The sequence below is a fragment of the Ixodes scapularis genome, unplaced genomic scaffold, assembly GCF_016920785.2.
Source record: "Ixodes scapularis isolate PalLabHiFi unplaced genomic scaffold, ASM1692078v2 PGA_scaffold3__209_contigs__length_174095766, whole genome shotgun sequence".
Lineage (NCBI taxonomy): Eukaryota > Metazoa > Arthropoda > Arachnida > Ixodida > Ixodidae > Ixodes > Ixodes scapularis.
This window is the reverse complement of record NW_024609868.1, coordinates 31,112,466-31,130,319: the sequence shown is the minus strand read 5'-3', so window position 1 is coordinate 31,130,319 and position 17,854 is coordinate 31,112,466. Positions and strand designations below refer to the sequence as shown.

The following is a 17,854-nucleotide window of genomic DNA, read 5'->3' as shown; positions in this document are numbered from 1 at the left end:
CGTCACGGAAACGGTGGGACGCTATTGGATGCGGAGGTGGCGGAGGGATATCTGATTCCCTTTGAGGGGCATTTGCCGCTACCTTCTTAACCTGTAACTGACTATAGTACAGACTATGGGGGGATTATGACTGGGGTCTGCTCTAACCAGTGAGACTGACGAAACGCTCACCTTAGCCGAGTCCGAAGCCGCCTGTCTAAAGTAGCGACACTGGGTCCTCTGCAGCAGGGGCAGTCCCCCTGCCTGGGCCAGGATGAGGGCCTCTGCCCAGCGGCCATCCTGGAGACACAGGTTCACTGCAGCCTCCACGTTCCCGGTCAGCAGGGCCCTGTTCAGCAGGCCATCCGCATCCCCTGGAAGAGCAGCATGCGGGGGTTAGCACTATCAACATCTCCGTCCCTCGTGAGGCAGAGACTTTCGTAAAACCGAAGCTTGGCCCAGTACAACGGAACATGCTTTCAACACAGAAGACGACCGCATAAAAAAGGAACACACACAGCACTGACTCGTAACCAAACTATATATTGAAAAATCTCCATAGCGGCGTCTCGTTTGCTACTATTGCCACGTGCGTGGCAAAGTTGGCAACGTATGCGGCTGCCATGCAGAGGGGCGGAGTCCGAACTCCGCTTGGCCCGTATCTTTCTTTTATGACTCCGCACTCTCGTGGAAAGTTCCAGCCGATTCTCAGGTGTCGTCCAGTCTTCTGGTTCGGAACATTCTCAAATGTACCGAGCGTATAAAAATGGCAGTAACACGCCACTTCGGATCAGTCGCCCTTCGTCACTGACACAAGATGCATCGCACGTCGGTCTTTTCGTTTGTAGGCGCAAGTTCGCAGTAATAAATGTTTATTTTCAATTTTACGTCTGTCCACTATTTGCCGCCACCACCAGTATACATACTTCAGCTGCAAGCCAGTGCCGTGTGTGTCCTCCTTTCTTTCATGGTAGTCTTTTGTGTGCTCTTTTCTCTCGGTCTGAAAGCGAGACTTGGGACTGGAGCTATGAGAAACTCCAGTGGGGAACCGAATTTCGCAAGGCTGAGGGGGCTGGATGACGAGATACTCAGCACATTACACCTTTTGTGAGACACGTCTCTCACTGACCCTACGTGGCTAGAATTTTCTAAGTAGTGATGCGAGACATGTCTATTCATTTATTCATTTACCTCGGAGGATGCCAAATTGGTCTTTATGTAGAGGTGTACAGTGCAACATACCGTTTTTAAGTATATTCACAATGTATGCACAAGCCGCGCGCTACCGCAAGCGCTTGTGCATACTTTCATTTTGCTCACACCATTGAGGATGCACCACTCCGCTCCAAGACTAGGTTTCTTTTAAAAACACCTCATCTGGGAAATGCACACACTTGTTTTCTTATCTTGCATGCACATCAGCATATTTTAAAGGACCTGTGCAAAGAAGAGTACATTGTTTCATAGAGTATATTTATTTGAGTCGCAAGTGTTTTATGCTGTCTTGACATTGTTAGACCAACGTGCCAATCTTCGTCAGGAACCAAAATTACTAATCTTGCTCGACCACAACCCCAAATTGTTAACGCCTTGGAGCGATAACGTGCGGCCAAGGGAACCATCTGCGACTCTACAGGCAATGTCAAAATTTAAGTGAAATCGGTAGAGTTCCACAGAAAGAAACACGCCCCCTCTTTGTGCCGGACAGATATGAAAACTAGCTCGGTCGGCATAGAAGCACTCTTTTAAACTCCTTTTAAACTCACTCCCCTCCCTCCCCCCCCCTTCCCCCTTCCCGTCCACCTCCCCCAGTGGCCCGACAGGGCAACCATAGGGCCAGTGGTCTACATAGTAATAAAACAAAAGTTTTTGCCACAACCCCCCCCCCCATCCTCGCTGCGCAGCACACTGCAACTGTCATGTGTCGAGTGCGTGGACGATTCTGTCATGTTGCTCTATGTTGCCGTGCCCGCTCCTATGCCATCTAGTGACTATACATACAATTGAGAGCAGCACAGCCGTTTCAAGAGCCTCCTCCAATGACAAGCGGCAGTGCAAGCCGTTGCCCGATTTAGGAAAGGCCAAACTTATACAATAGGCGAATGCCTTCACTCTGTGATGGGGGGTCGACGTTAGTGGTTTAGAGATTGTTGCAATTCATATTTTCATAAGTCAGTTAAGTTTGTTCTGTGGAGGTTTAGAGAGCGGAAAATTAGTCTGCAGAAAGGTGCGCCTGGTGTCTCGGCTGTAGATGACAAATTTTGCCAGTGGCGGTACTGGCGGTACGACCACTACCCTAATGTCTTTACATTGCGTCACACAGTGGTGAGTACACAAATGTGTGCCAATACAATTTTCATTTAGGAAAGAAAAAAAAAAGCGGTAATCGAGGCTAAGATGCCTGGATTCTGCAGCGCGAGCTTTTGCCCCACATGCCCCGAGCTACATTGCGCTAGCAGACTCAACCACCGTTCCCCCTTTTGATAAGTCAATTGTCGACGTACAAAACCGTTTCTGATGTCGCTCATACTAAGGGTTGTTCGTTTTCGGGTAAAACCCGATTTCACCCGATTTTTACACCTTGAACATGTTTCAGGAAAATCGGGTTAAACCCTATTTCTCCCCGAATTCCAAAACCACATAACCAACCTATTTATTTTGGCGCCTCACAGAGTTTGCGGTCCACACACGCTACCTACCCTACTTCGGGACAACAGTGACCTGTAGTTCATTTCGCATGCTGCTCTCAAACAACCGCCCAACGAGCGCGCATAACTCACCATGGCATTCTATGGAGGCCGGCTGAGGAAAGCGACAATAGGCGTTGGGGCCTCGGAGAAACATTTCCGTCCCCCCGCTGTACGGGTGGAACCGCCTCGGCACGCCACGTAGCTTCGGCCCTGCTGCACCAACTTGTGAAATGCACTATAAATCCTTCTTCGGTCGCTGGTCTGTGGACGCCCCACAGGGTCTCTAGGGTAGCATGACCATCGCGCTGACGTCCAACCTTACTCACGAACAACGTCCGAGCCAGTCAGTTGCGTAAACAGATCGGGAAATTTTAACAAGTTTATTTCATAGCGAAATATCTGATCGAAGACGACCGTCCCTCGAACGGTCGGGATTTTTGTTGACACCTGAGAGAGAGGAGGATTCCGTGGGTCATACCTCCCTTGAAGCGACCGACGGCAATCGAAACTGGAAAACCCTGATGCCCCCCTGATTACCAGCTTGAAACACATCCCTAATTTTAACGCGTTAGAATTAAACAGCTCGTAATACCCTCCAATAACAAGGAGAAAAAAAAGCAAATGTATTATTGAGTACATTTGTATATTTAACCCGAAAAAACCCGAATTTTGGAATGTTTCGTCAAAAAACCCGATTTCTCCCCGATTATCAGCCTGAAAAATAGCACACGATTTTTAACCCCCGAATTTAGAAAAATATAAAACCCGAAAACGAACAACCCTACTCATGCTATATTTGGTGCTATACTGTTTCCTCAAATACCTTGAATGCCGCGCAGATACGTCCATATGCAATAGCACAAATCCGGATTCGCGAGATCGATTTTTCCGCTCCAGCACTACAGAGAAGTTACCTGTACTACAAAAAATTTCGACGGTTCCACGAACTTCGTCATAAAGACCTTTGACTGCATATGCTACTTTCCCGTTAACAAGACTTACTTCATTGCAGCTCAATTATTATGTGGCAGGCTAACTACTGATGGTGACAGATGAAGAATGCAGTGGCAGCTCTAGTTCAACAGTAATCTTTCTATGTTCAATATCAATTTGCCACCTCATGAGCAAATGCAGCCAAAGGCTACAAGCATCTGCTGCAGACAGAGCACACACTGCTGTCGTTGACTAGACCACATGCTCAAAGAACCACTTTCCTCACCTTCATCAGTGGTGATGGTGAAGGGAACAAAGTCCTGCTCTTTGCTCTTCGCCGCAATGCTGTCAAATGCCGATGCACTATCGTCCAGTATCTCCCCGTTCTGAAAATACCCAGCGGTGCCATCAATGCGCTGCTCAAGAGAAGCCAATGACAAAACTGAACAAGCGCTATGCAAGGACTCAAACGTTAGTACACTTCCAAAGCACACAAAAAAAGCATTTAACAGGCAAGCATTGCAGTATAGTATAGGTACTATATACTATAGGCATTGCTTGAATGAATTTGAGTGCACGATATCATCACAAAACATTCAGGATACCACCCGTTGGGACTTACAGAGTCATCTAGAGAGGGAGAGCTAGATCTCGAAGAGTCCCGATCAGTCTAAAACAGAGCAGACGTGTGAGAAAGAAAGGCAGAAAGGAACAAGGAATGCATGCACACAAACCCAAGAACAACATAAAAATTTTGAATAATGTACGAGAGAAAAGTAAGAGGTGCAGTACAATGAGCAATGCAACGAGCAAACAAAAGACGAGAGTAAGGGCTAGTAAAGTTAGAGGGAATTTTCAGAAGCAAAGTCGGCCTGGAAGAACAACAGGTGTGAGGCCATGCAGAGGGAAAGTGCCAAACTAAGAACCTACCGTGGTAGCGCTGAGGGAAAGGTTCCCCAAGTCATTCGAAAGATCCGCCCGACTTTCGGCGTCGTCCATACTCCCTCCTAGAACGGACAGCTGAAAGAGGAGGGCACAAGTATGATCATACTTTTTATACACAAGATAGGTAAAAGAATACAAAGCCAGCTAGGCTGCTCAAGAAGGAAATGACCTTACTTGTCCAGACACGTCCTCAGGGTCGTAGCCCAGTAAAGACAGCATCCGGGCTCTCGGGGACCGGTCAAAGTTGGCCTGAAGCCAAAAGGGAGGCCTTTAGACAAGAAGGCATGGCACCTACATCTCAGCTGTATTAACTCCACTGAATGATAGAACGAGATGCAATCATAAGTTGAAAGTCATAGACCGTTCCCACAACAACCACTCGGCGAACGTTGAACACTCCAGATCGGCGGCATTCTTTCAATGCATATGACGCGTTCAAGTGACATCTTCTACTTCAAGTAAAAGATGCACATGTCACATTCAAACCATGGCAGCAAAAAAGATAGCAATAAGAAATCAGTGCTTTAGTCTTTAGATAGAGTTAGAAGCAAGGCAATGCCTTGGCAAAAATCTGTAACAGATAACCCTTCTTAACCCACTTTGCAGTCGCCCTGTGGTAGAGCATAACAATACACATCGAAGGTACAAGATCACCAAGAAATCAGGGCAGAGGAGATACAGTACGGTAATGGTTGAGCAGATCACATGGTTCCCCATAATTTTCTCAAAGGGTCAATCAAAACTCCACATCACGTGAACTTTACTTATCCAAATTAGTTACAGGTACATCACTTTGAAATAATGCTGATTTATACAATGGAAAAACTGAAACACAAAAATAAAAAAAGTTAGTTGACAATAGAGATAATTCTGGCATCATGGAAGGCAAACACCAATTCCCACTGCAAAATCTGGGAGCAAGCAAACAAACGAAAATTAGAGACCGAGAAACAGCGTCGGCGTCGAGTTTTCAGCATTTGAAGCTTACCAGCTCGCCTAGTCTTCCCATTGTTATTTCTAAAGGCCCGTTCACACTCTTGCGACCGAGTACGACCGAGTACGACTGAGAGAGACGAGGATCTCTTAAAACTTCTTAAATGTTTTTAGAATGAGGGAACACACTGGTATTGTGGCGCCATCTATGCGGTGACCCTGGAACTGCATTTCACAAGAGCGAAGGTTTTGCGGGATTTCTGAGGTCAAATGTGCGTAATAACCATAGAAAGGCTCGTTTATAACATTGACAAAAGTTTTTCGAACCAAGAAAGAAAGGATAATGCGCGAGAAATAAAAAAAATATGCCGGACCGCCGAGTTTACACTGCTTCCCAATAGATGGCGCCAGTGTGTTCTCTGGTTTAAGAAGTTTTAAGGAACCTAGGTTTAAGAGGTCGCAAGAGTGTGAACGGGCCTTAACCGTCAACTCCAAAGCCCCCCGTCACCGAAGGTTACGAAATACCGAGTGAAGAAAACCGACCCACCTGAAGGAAGCTCCAGGCCAGCTGACGATTGGTGTCCGAGCACGCCTGCACCTTGAGCTGGCAGAAGTCTGAGAAGTTGCCGGTGCTCAGGGCAGACTCAAGCTGGGCCGACTGGGCCATGAGCTTCTGCTCCGTCACCACCTGGCTGATGTGCACCAGCTGGGCAGCCGGGGCACCGGCATTGGGCTGCTGCTGCTTCGTGAATGAGATCAGCTTGCCGCCAAACTGGGATGAAGAGACAAGAACAATGGCAGGAATATTGACAAAAATCAACCGATCAACATGCGTGTCAACTACATATGTAAATTCCACCCAGATGCGACATAACTGTTGTGAAAAAGAACCAAGCTAAAAACACCAAAGAGCCGCCTCTAAGGGTACTGAGCTCATTTCGGATGCTTATAGGATTAGCTTACAGGCCGAAACATAGCACGACGGAAAGCAAATAGAGCTCGAAGATGAAAGGTGCATGCAAGGCACGAGTGTTGTGCCTCACATGTACTCTTACCTAGTCTTTGTTTTCGAGCCCCATTTGATATTCAATGTGTTTAATGTGTAACAACCATCCCAACGCTCGACCTTGAACCATGGCAAATATACGCATCTTGGGCATGTTTGTGAGAATCCCACATCAGTGTTACTCCGTCTCTCCATACCAAAGGCTGCACCTAAAAACAATAAGCACGAGTTCCCTCTTTTTGTGCATGTATTGGATGTATGAACTTTTGTGAGGAGAGCAAGCCAGTCGAAACTACCCACCTCTGCTTTTAGCCCTTGTGGCATTCCATGCACAGGCAAGACAGGGTATAAACCTAATGTCCTTAGCCTTTCAGTGAATTTGGTGCACCAGCGAATAAAATTCTTGCACTCAACATCACTTCTGGATACGCTACAAAGCGGAGTGTTCCCAAACTATGACATCCGACATCAATCGGTCGTCTGCAGCCCTGCCGGCGACACCCGCGTGGCACCTTGCTCTATTTTCTCCATTCGCAATCACGTAAGCAATTCCTCATTAGCATCGTCTTTGGTGTTGGTCAAAGGTGAAAGCAAGCAGTTGGCTCCACCGATCATGTAACCAAGAAGTATGATTGGGTACACATTCAAGACGTTAAGCCCAAGCTTATCTCATCTTGCCTCTCTTTGAAGCCACCTGAGCGGGCTCGAATGCATCTGCCGGAGCCGTTTCAGCCGCTGACCAGCCTATTCCTCCAAGGCTGGCTCGTTTCAAGTCCGAATGAAGACCAGTATTATAAAGATCGAGTAACTGCCAATAGCTCTCTAAGTAACCGGCAACTCTGGCCAGCGTGGTCGCTCACAACACAAAAGAACTTGAGCGATTCAGAAAAGACTACTTATGTGCACAGGGAGGCCTAGGAGGCATGAGACAAAAGCAGACGAACGTCACCGACGCGGATTCCAGCCGGAATTCCGACCCGTAAGTGGCAATGCATCGTTGTCTCGTGCAAGGACCCCATTAAAAAAACGGCACCCAGCGTTTCACAACCACGTCGACCGACCCCCAAACAGCAGCACTCACCCCGAAAGAAGCTCCGACCGGCTTGCGAAGCCACTTCGGCGGTTTCAGGAGCGAGATGGAGACGCTCCGCTGGGCGGCAGCCTGCTGCTGCTGGAAGCTGGGCAGCTGGGCAAAGTCATCCGCCCCCGGGAAAGACTCTGCCAGCTTGGCGCTCGGCTGTGTCTGCTGCTGTCCCCCCAGCAGCGAGTAGATGCCCACGTGGCCGTCGAACGAGGCGCTCGAGATGACGGCCGGGTTGCGCGGGCACCAGGCCACGTCAAAGTGCCACTGGTCACCCGTCGGGATCTCGCACACCAACTGGAAGCGGTTCAGAAGATCCGCGGCAATGGTCATGCAGGGTGCAAGTTCTGCATTTTGCGTAGGGGTTGCACTGACGTCAGAATGCCAAGCTCAGATAGGCTCTGACGGAGGGATAGTGGGTAGACCTCAATGCTACCTACCTTGATGTCTACCCACTATCCTTCCATACGGAGCCAACCGGAGCTCAGTGTTCCGACGTCACTGCAACCCTCCTCGGGAAGCAGACGAACTTGCGCTCCACATTGATCGAGCGAGCATGTAAGTGTATCCTGCCTCCGGCAGAATTTATAGCTGCCTTTCGTAAAGTCCTAACTGCGCATACACACTCAAGGAGGCTTGCACTCCACCGAAGTAGGGCGCCTCAACGTCCTTCTGTTTAGGATGACGACATTCTTTGTAATATCCGGTGTCGATCACGGGAAAAGTGCAAAGAAATCACCGGAAACAAAATGTTAACGTAGCACAGTGAACGCCAAGAGCATGTGCCGCGGGAGACGGTCTTTCACATGCTTCAGAACGAAAAAGAAAAATGAGTGTTCGGAACAAATTGGTTATATGACATCACCCTAAGCAAAGTGCACATGAAGGCACCCTATGCCAGAGCATCTCCGAAGGTGGAAAGCCCACGCTAGAGCAAAGCGCCTGACTGCACCAGTTAGTTCATCTTAAAATTTGGAGAAATTAAAAAATAAAAAACACATAGTGACAGATTATATTAGTAGCAATAGCGTGTAATAAATGAGGGCTTCTTTATTATGCGCTGTTGTTACTAATACAAACTCTCACCAACTCACCCAAGCTTCCATCCCAACAAATGGTGACAGAGACAAGCTATAGTATGACACAAGGCAACACAAAGGATAGAGACAAGCTACATGACACAAAGTGACACAATCAAGCTAAGACATACAGATTATGTTGTGTGGCTTGTCTCTAATACAATACAAATGGTGTTATAGCACTGGGTTTCTTGCGAAAAGTGGCATGATATGCTCGAGTGTTATGCTCGTACTTCGGCAAATTAACAGAAGTGTTTAGTTTAAGATTGTGGTTAGCCATTCAATGTGGTTTGAAGCGAAACTGATCTTGGATAAGCCTGTCCTTTTTGTGACACTGAGTTTTGGCAAAGCTTTTCTCAACATTCCCCACATCTAGGCATGGTCAAGGAAATAGCCCGATCTCACCAGCCAGTTTCGTAGCGCCACCGCTGCCGGCGTGCGCCACCGCTGCCGGCGTGCGCCACCGCTGCCGGCGTGCATCGTGGGAATGTAGTCTTTCTGCCTGCGCGACAACCCCGCTCAGGGTCTGCGCGAGTAAAGCATGAGACGACACGAGCTGTCTCGTGCACTGGCACATGCCTCCTTTGAAACTACAGTTATGGCGGTGTCACGCATGCGTGGAACGTTTGGTGAGTTTCGTCTGTTTGGATGCAGTGGCAGAATATGTCAATTATTCCCTTATGTTTTCTCTTGAAAAAAATGCATATGTTGCCTCCCAGTCACATAGAACAGCCACACAAAAGATTCAGTATTCTGACAACGATTCACTCTCAGCTGGCACATCCTTTCCGGTTGTCTCAGCTACTATATGAAACACTGAAATGAAAACAATACATTTTGTTTTAAAGGACTTATTTGAAACACATATTTTTTTTTTTCTTTCTCCACGAAAAAACATTTTTTGCACAATTTTTTTGTTGTTAGACAAAATATAGCTGGAGGTAGCCCACCCTAGGCCCCACCCAGCAATGTAGCTAACTACGCTCCACTTCTGGGCTCTCATTGGGTGGAGAGATGATTGACGTGTGGAACGTTCATCGTATAATTATTTCTCCGTGCCGTGGGGGGGGGGGGGGGGTAGTATAGTCTTTTATTCTACTTTATTTTTAATGTTTGAGAAACAAACTATATAGATAGAGTCATTGTTGAATCCGAAAATATCACAAGATTGTCTTTTCTGTTTTGGTTTTAAACGATAACAAACACGGCTGCCGGCGTATGCGGCGAGCGGTTTCACGCACCGTGTAGCCTGCTGAGCCCGTCCATTTTTATGAATGCGAGCGTGTTCACCGAGGTGTTTAGAGAAAGATACCTCAACCGATCCAGTTTGCAGCAAACAACTTAAGCAAGTACACACCTTCGGAGGCACTGCGTGGGTACTTGTTTTCGTAGCAGCACTGGCATAAACCTAGCGTACCACGTCAACCATTTTGCTCGATCTGGTTTGATTTGTCTGTTTGCAAGTTTTGATGCTGAATAAATGTGTGGGCTCCTATAAAAGTGGTACCGCTACTCTGCGAATTCTGCGGCTGTCGTGATCGCGATCATCGCTTCAGTACTAAGAGGTGACCCACACAGGTAAGAATTTGCGAGCCATTTGAGTGAAAGAAATTGGGCGTTGGCCTCGCGTCAGGTTTGTTCAGGTATGTTTCTGTCATTTCACTTCCGAAGGCACTTAGCTGTCAAATTTTGAGCAGCGCACCTGGCCTGCTAAACTAAAAAATTTTAGGTCGCATTTGAATGGTTCGTTATGACGCTCACCCACCTTGCTTGCAAACGCTATGCAAGAAAACAACAAGAGCAGTTTGCAGCAAACTAAGGTCCTTTAGCTTCCCTTTAACTACCCTAGTTCTAATAGCAGACAATGCCATACACTGCCGTGCGTCTGTCCAAACAACAAGCAGACTGTGTAGACGGCAGACTTGAACACACCGGACGTCACAACAGGGAGACATTAGGCTTGCAAACATGTTTAGCGAAGCAGCCTAGCCAATGCAGTAGTAATGGGCAGGGCCAACATTCTGTGGGCGGGGCCTAGAGCGGGAGGTGAGCTCCACCTAAATTGTGCCTAGCATCGTAAATATTACGCAAATAAAAAAATTATTTTCAGGAAAAATTAAGGGGAAAAAATTTGTCCTTGTTAAGCCCTTTCAAAAAAAAAATGCTTTCATTATTCTTTAAAGACAACTAGATGCATAAAGCATAAAACAATATTCACAGTAAAAAATGAGCTGAAAACCTATTTTTATTCCAGGCTGAGGCCTACCTAAAACACTGCCATCTGCAAAACAGGTAGTAATGAGTCAGACAGCATCATAAGAATTCATAGGTATCTTACCTCGCCACCTGCCACGTTTGAATTGGGATTCCAACATAGTATCCTCTTGTCCTTGCCGCAGGACAACAGAAGGTCAGGATCCTGAGGACACCAGGCGATTGCAAGGACTCCCCTAAAAGAAACAAAGAACAAGGACCATTAAAGCTTGCATAAACTTTAACAAACCCTTCTTTTATAGCTGATGACTGAAGGAGCCAGAACCAGGAAAAAAACAAAGCAAATCTAATTTTGAAGTGGAAATGAATAAAACCTAACCGAGCCCGTTTTTTTTTTTTTTGTGTTTTTTTTGTAGCGTGAGCTACACTGGCCGAGGTTGAGCAGTTTCGCGTGGCTCCTGGAGAGCCGCACTGCGCATGCGCGAGGAGCAGTGACGTCACACGGCGCACAGCTGGCGCGCCGGAGCCATTGCCGCCGCACGCGCCTCGCCGGTCTGCGCATTCCAGAGGAGTGACGTCATTGCCGCAGCAGACGCACTGGCGCTGCCGCGTGCCCAGCTGTGCGCCTCCGTTGTGCGGTAGCCAAGTCTGACGCTGCACCAGAGCCGCTTGATAGCGCCTCTCATTTTTTCTTTCTCGTGAAGTTTTTTGGTGGAAATGCCGATAAAAAAAGCAAAGGTACCAAAACAAAGAATTCACTTTTGGTGATGTTCCAACGTCTTGAGGGGCGACGTTGCGAATCTCAGGTCCCAGAGCTGAACCACTGGAGCATGATCGTCTTCAGAGGCCAAGCATAACTGTGTCGCCACTTCGGGATGCCAAGCGACCGCCTTGCAGTGTATCTGGATCAGAAACAATCCAGAACTAAGCAATGCATACCCCATCACACAATGAAGGCTGTATTCATGCCCACCTGTAGAAAAAAACACTGTTGTTAGCCAGTACTTTAATAATGAACAATGAGATCACGAAGGGTGGCTAGCACAAACAGGTGACCCCCACTGAAACGTCATCCAAACAACAAGTAGAGTAGGCACATCCTGAGCACCAACTTAGGCAGAACAATTTGCCACTCTTCAATGGTCTGTTTGAACAAACTGTGAAGAAGCACTAATCTCGTGTCCGTACTAACCATGTCACACTCTGTACGCTAAAAACGTAACAACTTGGTCGCCGAGGCAGGTAGACCCTACCGCGTCAATTCAGGTTTCTAGTGAGGTTATGAGTCATCAAAGAAAACCATTAATAGACCCTTCTTGAGAAGTCTACCAGGCAACACTGGCGGCCAACATATTTTGGGCACACCTTCCTGCGCAAAGTTCTCACCGAGTGCTGAAGCAGCACTTGTCTCCAACTGATTCGGAGACAAGTATGCGCCGAAAAGTGACATAGTATACATGTGCAATGCTTGCTCGAAATGCACGCACAAAACAGGGCAGCAGCGGATAATTGACGGAGCAGCTACTGGAGGACGCGCACTTTCGAAAAGGGTCTATTGGACACTGTCGACGCAAATGAAAAGATCAACATCTGTTCACTCACTCTTGACGTGGTGTCGGAGACCTTGATGATCGGTTCGTTCTTCCTCAGGTCCCACACGATGCAGCGGGCGGGGAACGTGGACGCCAGGATGTGCTGCACCTGACGGTTCCAAGCAAGGCAGCTGATGTCCTCGTGAGGCTGTTGGACCGAGAAGACAGCCTTAGTGGGTTTGCTCTCCATTTGGCACTAAAGCAAGCAGTTCTGTGACATCCAGAGAAGCATTTCCACCCTACCTGAGACTTCGCACCAGGTGTCATCGGCGCATTCGGACTGTTCAGGTCCCAAATAAATATTTCCGAGTCTGTAGAACCAGACGCCAACAAATTGGCCTGAAAGGAGAAAAGAGTGAAACAGTTAGAAGAACATTGGAGTACCCTACAAGAAATGGCAACTTAAAGGGATAATGAAATTATTTTTTCTACCCAGACTAACTAGTGCTCAGAATAAGCTCGACGTGGTGTGGGAGGTGGAACAAAGCTGCACGCAAAACCTCGTAAAGAGAAAAATTTAAAAAAGAGAAATTGCTGCAGTCAACAGCTACTTGCAGCACTAAAAGTGCCACAGCTCAGTTATAAACTAATCACATGAGAGACGAAAAGACCTATCCCTCCAATCACCAGATTCAGTTTCAAAGTCTCTTTGAACGATTTACTACCCAAGTAAGAATATTAACATTAATATACGTGGTTTAAAGACCTGAACACTAGCCGAGTCAATGCAGCACTAACAGCTACTGGTCTCGAAAACTCTCAAAAGAAAAACTACGATAATATTTGCGACAAAACACCTCACACCTACATAATTACAAAACTTTGTAGAACATACGGGGTGGGAAAAGGCACAACGTAAAATACCGCGGAAGCGACCACTTTGTTCTAACGCCCGCAATTAACATTTGTTAAACTTGGTAGTTCTGCAAATTTTATGCTAAGCGCTCGTTTTGACCCTACAAGCACCCATGTCTAGATTAACCCAGTTTTCAGTAAATTCGGGGTAAACGCTCCCCAGGCATCTTACGATAGCTTCTTTCTAGGTTTAGCATCATTAAGCTAAATTTAACAATGGCAGAAAAATTTTAAATATATATTTGTCTTCATATTAACACTATTTCATACTAAGTGTACAATGCTGTCAAAGCCGCCGGCATGAGCGTGTTGCTGCACTTGGCGTCTCATTTGCTCGAGAGCACAAGCGAAAGAACCGAAGATCAAACCACACGCTCGCGCCAGCGACTGTGACAGCATTGTAAACCCTTAGTATGAAACAAAAGTACAGTGTGACCTAAGGTTGCACATACTTAGCATTTCAATAACAAATGATAGGTAGGCGGGTTCGAATCCTGGCCGAGGTGCCCGCAATCTGACGGAGGCTTATTGCGGAGAAGGCGCCCTGTAACCGAGCTTTTGGTTGCACGTCAAAAGATCCCCAGGTGGTCCAAATTAATACTCAGTCCTCCGCTGGGGCGTGCCAGATGCCCGTCGTTGGTTTGGCACGTAAAACCCCCAAATTTAATTTGACGAATGATAGGCACCTGAAATAAACTGCATGCATAGTCATGTGCATTCCTTCAACTTTTTAAGCTTTTAACTTAAACATGCAACATAAGGGACAAGCTAAGATTGGTTGCTGCCCACTTCGGTATTTGGAAATATAAGAGCCGTTTAGTAGTAGAAAAATTTAACTTTCTTTGGAACTCTTGCCTTAATTTTGTTTTTTACTTCTTGCAACATTGTTCCTCAGACACTTTGGCTTACCTGAAACGTATTAAAATCCAGAGCATACACAGGCCCGGTATGCTTATCCTTCTGACAAATGAGGGTGTCTTCTCCTTTGATAAGCTTTGCGGGATCATAAACGAGGAGGTTTCCCGCATCGGCTCCTCCGACAAGCACTCCGCTGGGCAGGTCACCTTCGGAGATGCCGTGGCAACCCCACGCTACCTTGTGGAATCTTAGCAAAGAAAGGTTCAGACCATCGTTAGGAACACTTCAACAAAGCTTCATGTTTTGAACCGGCGAATGGGTGGCACTGGCTCACCTGTGCTCCGAATTTAATGTCCCAACAAGACCCATGTCCAGTCCCGGTTCGGTTAGGTTAAGGGAATATATTTCTAAGGCAGCCGATGTGCTGAATAAAAGAGGAAAACGGGGCGTTATGCATAGATGTCACAAGCAAGCAAGCATCGGACAAGTGAGATTCAGCATTGTCTGACAATTAACAAATTGAAGCGAGTTTTTAGACTGCCGTCGGGTAAACGTAGCACGCGCTTCCAAAATAGAGACAAGCAACGTAAGAGAGCAATATACGTTCAAAAGAGCCGATGGGTTGAACGCGACAATCCTGAAGCAGCCATGTCCGATTGATTCTCAAAGGAATCATTTTTTATATATATATTTTTAACGCCGCGTACTAGAACATACACTTATGGTATACGACTCAAATACCAAGCACGTTTTAGAAGTAGCTGTCGTGCCATGTGGCATGTCAACGGATACAATCGAAACAGCTGTCACTTCAAATAAATCAATGGGGATCACCAAACCTGAAAGTTGCATCCAATTGCTGCGCCGCTGTGCCAGCCGCGATGTAAATTGGGTGGTGCACGGCAGGAGACCAAGCTATGTTGGCCGTCCTGTCTATCTCCTTAATCTTCATGTTTGTCTGCAAGTGGAGAAAAGGACAGAGGAGGAAATAAACGTCAAGTTGGGTCGGCTAGAACCGTACTTTTTCTGAAGAAGCTCGGTCAGCTGAGTTGTCCAGCAGCCCGCGATTAATTCAGTGTTCGCTACCGCGAAGCATATTATGACTAAATAAAACGTTTAAACGTCCGAATCTGTCGTGAAGGCGCAAGTTTAAATCACAGAAAATTCGAGATCAGTATTATATTACTGACCAAACCTACGCAAAGGACGACGAATCCGACCAGCTAGTTAATGTCGGCAAACAACAATTCGGCACCACTTTCAACCCAGGCTTGGCTGCGCTGGACAACAAATGGTCGCGAATGTGTGCGTTTGTGTGCAGAATTACTTACATTATACCCGATATCCCAAAAATCAGAAAATAACACCGGCAATCAAATCCAACGTGGCACAAAGTTGCGTGTCGCCGCCTTTGAGCCCCCTGGCGGGAACTTCCGTCCGCGGCTGCCCCAAAGGCCCCCCAAGTGCCCAAGTCCGCGAAGTCCCGTCAGCCAACGTCAGCTCTCGGGTTATCTTTGTGAATAACTCTGTCTTGGTCTTTTCTTTTTCAGCGTTGCATGAGGTGTATTGCGATCCCCGTGCTCTCGGAGGCCACATCGTGAAAAAGGCTTTTTTTTTTTTTTTTTTTTTTTTATGTTCGCGCTTTGGATCACATGCTTAATTTCGAGACCGTGGAAATATTTTGTTGAAGGGCCAACTCCCTCGGGATATGTTATGGCGGGAACCCGCACAACTTCAAAGTTTGACAGACCGTGCCTTTGTGAAAAAACAAAAATCCTATTTTTTTTAAATAAATTATTGGTACAATTGAACGCGTTTATGTTGCTGAAGCTTGACCTTTCTTTTCTTGACCGTCACTAGCTAGACCATCCGGCACTCAGGAAAGGGGGGGGGGGGGGGGGGGGGAGGAGGGGGTGGAGGGAGCACAAAAGTGCTTTTCCTGATAGAAAAGTACAAAAAGAAATGAAACCTAACAAGTTTTTGTTTTCGCCACAACATGAATAGATGCAATATCCGTAATAATAATGTTAACTACACAAAATCCCCTTCTCTTGGGATTATCGTCAGTCGTCATCGACACAAAATTATAACAGTTTTTAAAAAGTTGTAAAAGCTTGTGCATCTAGGTGGGTGAGTTATATTGCCAGGGGGACATAATATATAGGCATATAGGCCTGATAATAAAAACGTTCAGCCTTTCCACTCTGATGAAGAAGGAAGAGCAGTGGAGTGGTAGCTTCTGTTCTCGGCGGTGGCTTTCCAGGCGGGCGATATGCTCTTCTTTCGCAAGGGAATCTGAAGCGCTCGACGCAGTGGAACTTCAGGCGATAGCGGCCTCGCGGCGGTTGCAGAACCATTCGCGCTGCTGCGCACATTGCCGCTCGATTCCGTTCCCGCTCTTCTTCCTCTGAAGAAATGTCGCCATCTATGAGAGACGGCAGCAACCAGTTGTCTGGTTGGAGAGGCTGGAAAGGTGGCCGTGATCTATGAGCGACGGTGGCAAGTAGACAACCGGCAAACACAACACTCTGGACAGTTACCGCCATCTATGAGCGACAGCGACAACCAGACTGGTGTGTCGACATTTGTGTGGTACCGGACACAATCCTGGGGAAACTAGCCCCTCATAGCTCCGCTGTAATAATATTTTTTTTGAAAACGAACAAAACGAATGTGAAGTCAGATTTGCCAAAGACACATTGGCATCACTGGCAGCGCCTTACTATCAGTGAGACAAGCAGTGTTGGGAAGTACTTTAAGTACTATACATCGTACTTAATACTCCAAGTAGACTTAGAAAACTTGCACTTTACTTAAATTATTTTTTTTCTGGGTCTTTCCGAGGAAAGTACAATTCCCGACTTCATAGGACATTCCCCAAATTTTGTTTTGTTAAATTTGTATCACAAAATGATGCTTTGTCAACTCCGAAGAAATACTGGGAGGGATATCTTACTTTTAGCAGAAACGTGAGCCAGGAGCGTAGCCAGGAAGGGGGCGGGGGCCGAAATCCAGTCGACCCTATTATATACAGATGCATTTACCCCCCCCCCTCTCCCCCTCTCCGCGCCCCAAGTCGGACAGCCCAGCCACCTCAACCCCCCCTTCCCCCCTTTCCCCGAAAAAAATTCCTGGCTACGCCACTGACGCGAGCAGACGACTCATTGCTCCATTTGTTCTGGGGGCGGCTTCCCCGTAGCTTTTTAAACTCTCGCTGCTTCTCGACGAGGAGAACGTCACAATGTTTTGAGATATCCTCTTTTGTCTTTTCCTTCGACTTGAAAGTTCATTATTTTTTCACCCTCAATCTCAGGTGTCACATTATGATTAATTATCATCAGCTCGCTTGCACACTCACAATTTTGTGATTCTTTTTTTTTTTTTTTCATTAAGGAGAGGACACTTTTTCATGCGAGGATTGCTTGCGGAAATACGGGGCTGACGTCATGCGCTCTCCTAGTACATTGAACCCCCTTGGGTGCAACAATTCAGTGCGAGCGGCGCCAAATTCAGAAGAGGGACTTCTGTATTTGGCTCCATTCCTGAAAATAACTACACTGTGGCCACTTGACTTTATCAAATATTCGCCGCTGTTTTTGAAAATAGGGCATGCACCCAAGCAATGCATGGAAGTTAAAAAAAAAAAAAAAAAAAAAAAAAAAGGTCACTGTAGGGCAGTGGCGTAGCCA

The 17,854-nt window shown here is 46.8% G+C and overlaps 1 protein-coding gene across 1 annotated transcript in view; it reads right to left on the bottom strand.

Moving 5' to 3' along the window:
* LOC8027133 (protein transport protein Sec31A) overlaps positions 1-15,623 on the bottom strand; it is a 47,906-nt gene extending 32,283 nt beyond the window's left edge. Inside the window, exons 1-14 of the mRNA XM_029969169.4 lie at positions 15,497-15,623; positions 15,005-15,123; positions 14,500-14,589; positions 14,217-14,412; positions 12,696-12,791; positions 12,463-12,600; positions 11,620-11,762; positions 10,985-11,096; positions 7,568-7,864; positions 6,028-6,252; positions 4,722-4,796; positions 4,533-4,622; positions 3,889-3,988; positions 172-353 (exon numbers count right to left, since the gene is read on the bottom strand). Of these exons, the coding sequence (XP_029825029.3) occupies positions 172-353; positions 3,889-3,988; positions 4,533-4,622; positions 4,722-4,796; positions 6,028-6,252; positions 7,568-7,864; positions 10,985-11,096; positions 11,620-11,762; positions 12,463-12,600; positions 12,696-12,791; positions 14,217-14,412; positions 14,500-14,589; positions 15,005-15,117 (1,857 nt within the window). The 5' untranslated portion in view covers positions 15,118-15,123; positions 15,497-15,623. The remainder of the gene's footprint in view (positions 1-171; positions 354-3,888; positions 3,989-4,532; positions 4,623-4,721; positions 4,797-6,027; positions 6,253-7,567; positions 7,865-10,984; positions 11,097-11,619; positions 11,763-12,462; positions 12,601-12,695; positions 12,792-14,216; positions 14,413-14,499; positions 14,590-15,004; positions 15,124-15,496) is intronic.
* Positions 15,624-17,854: the final 2,231 nt, after the last annotated feature.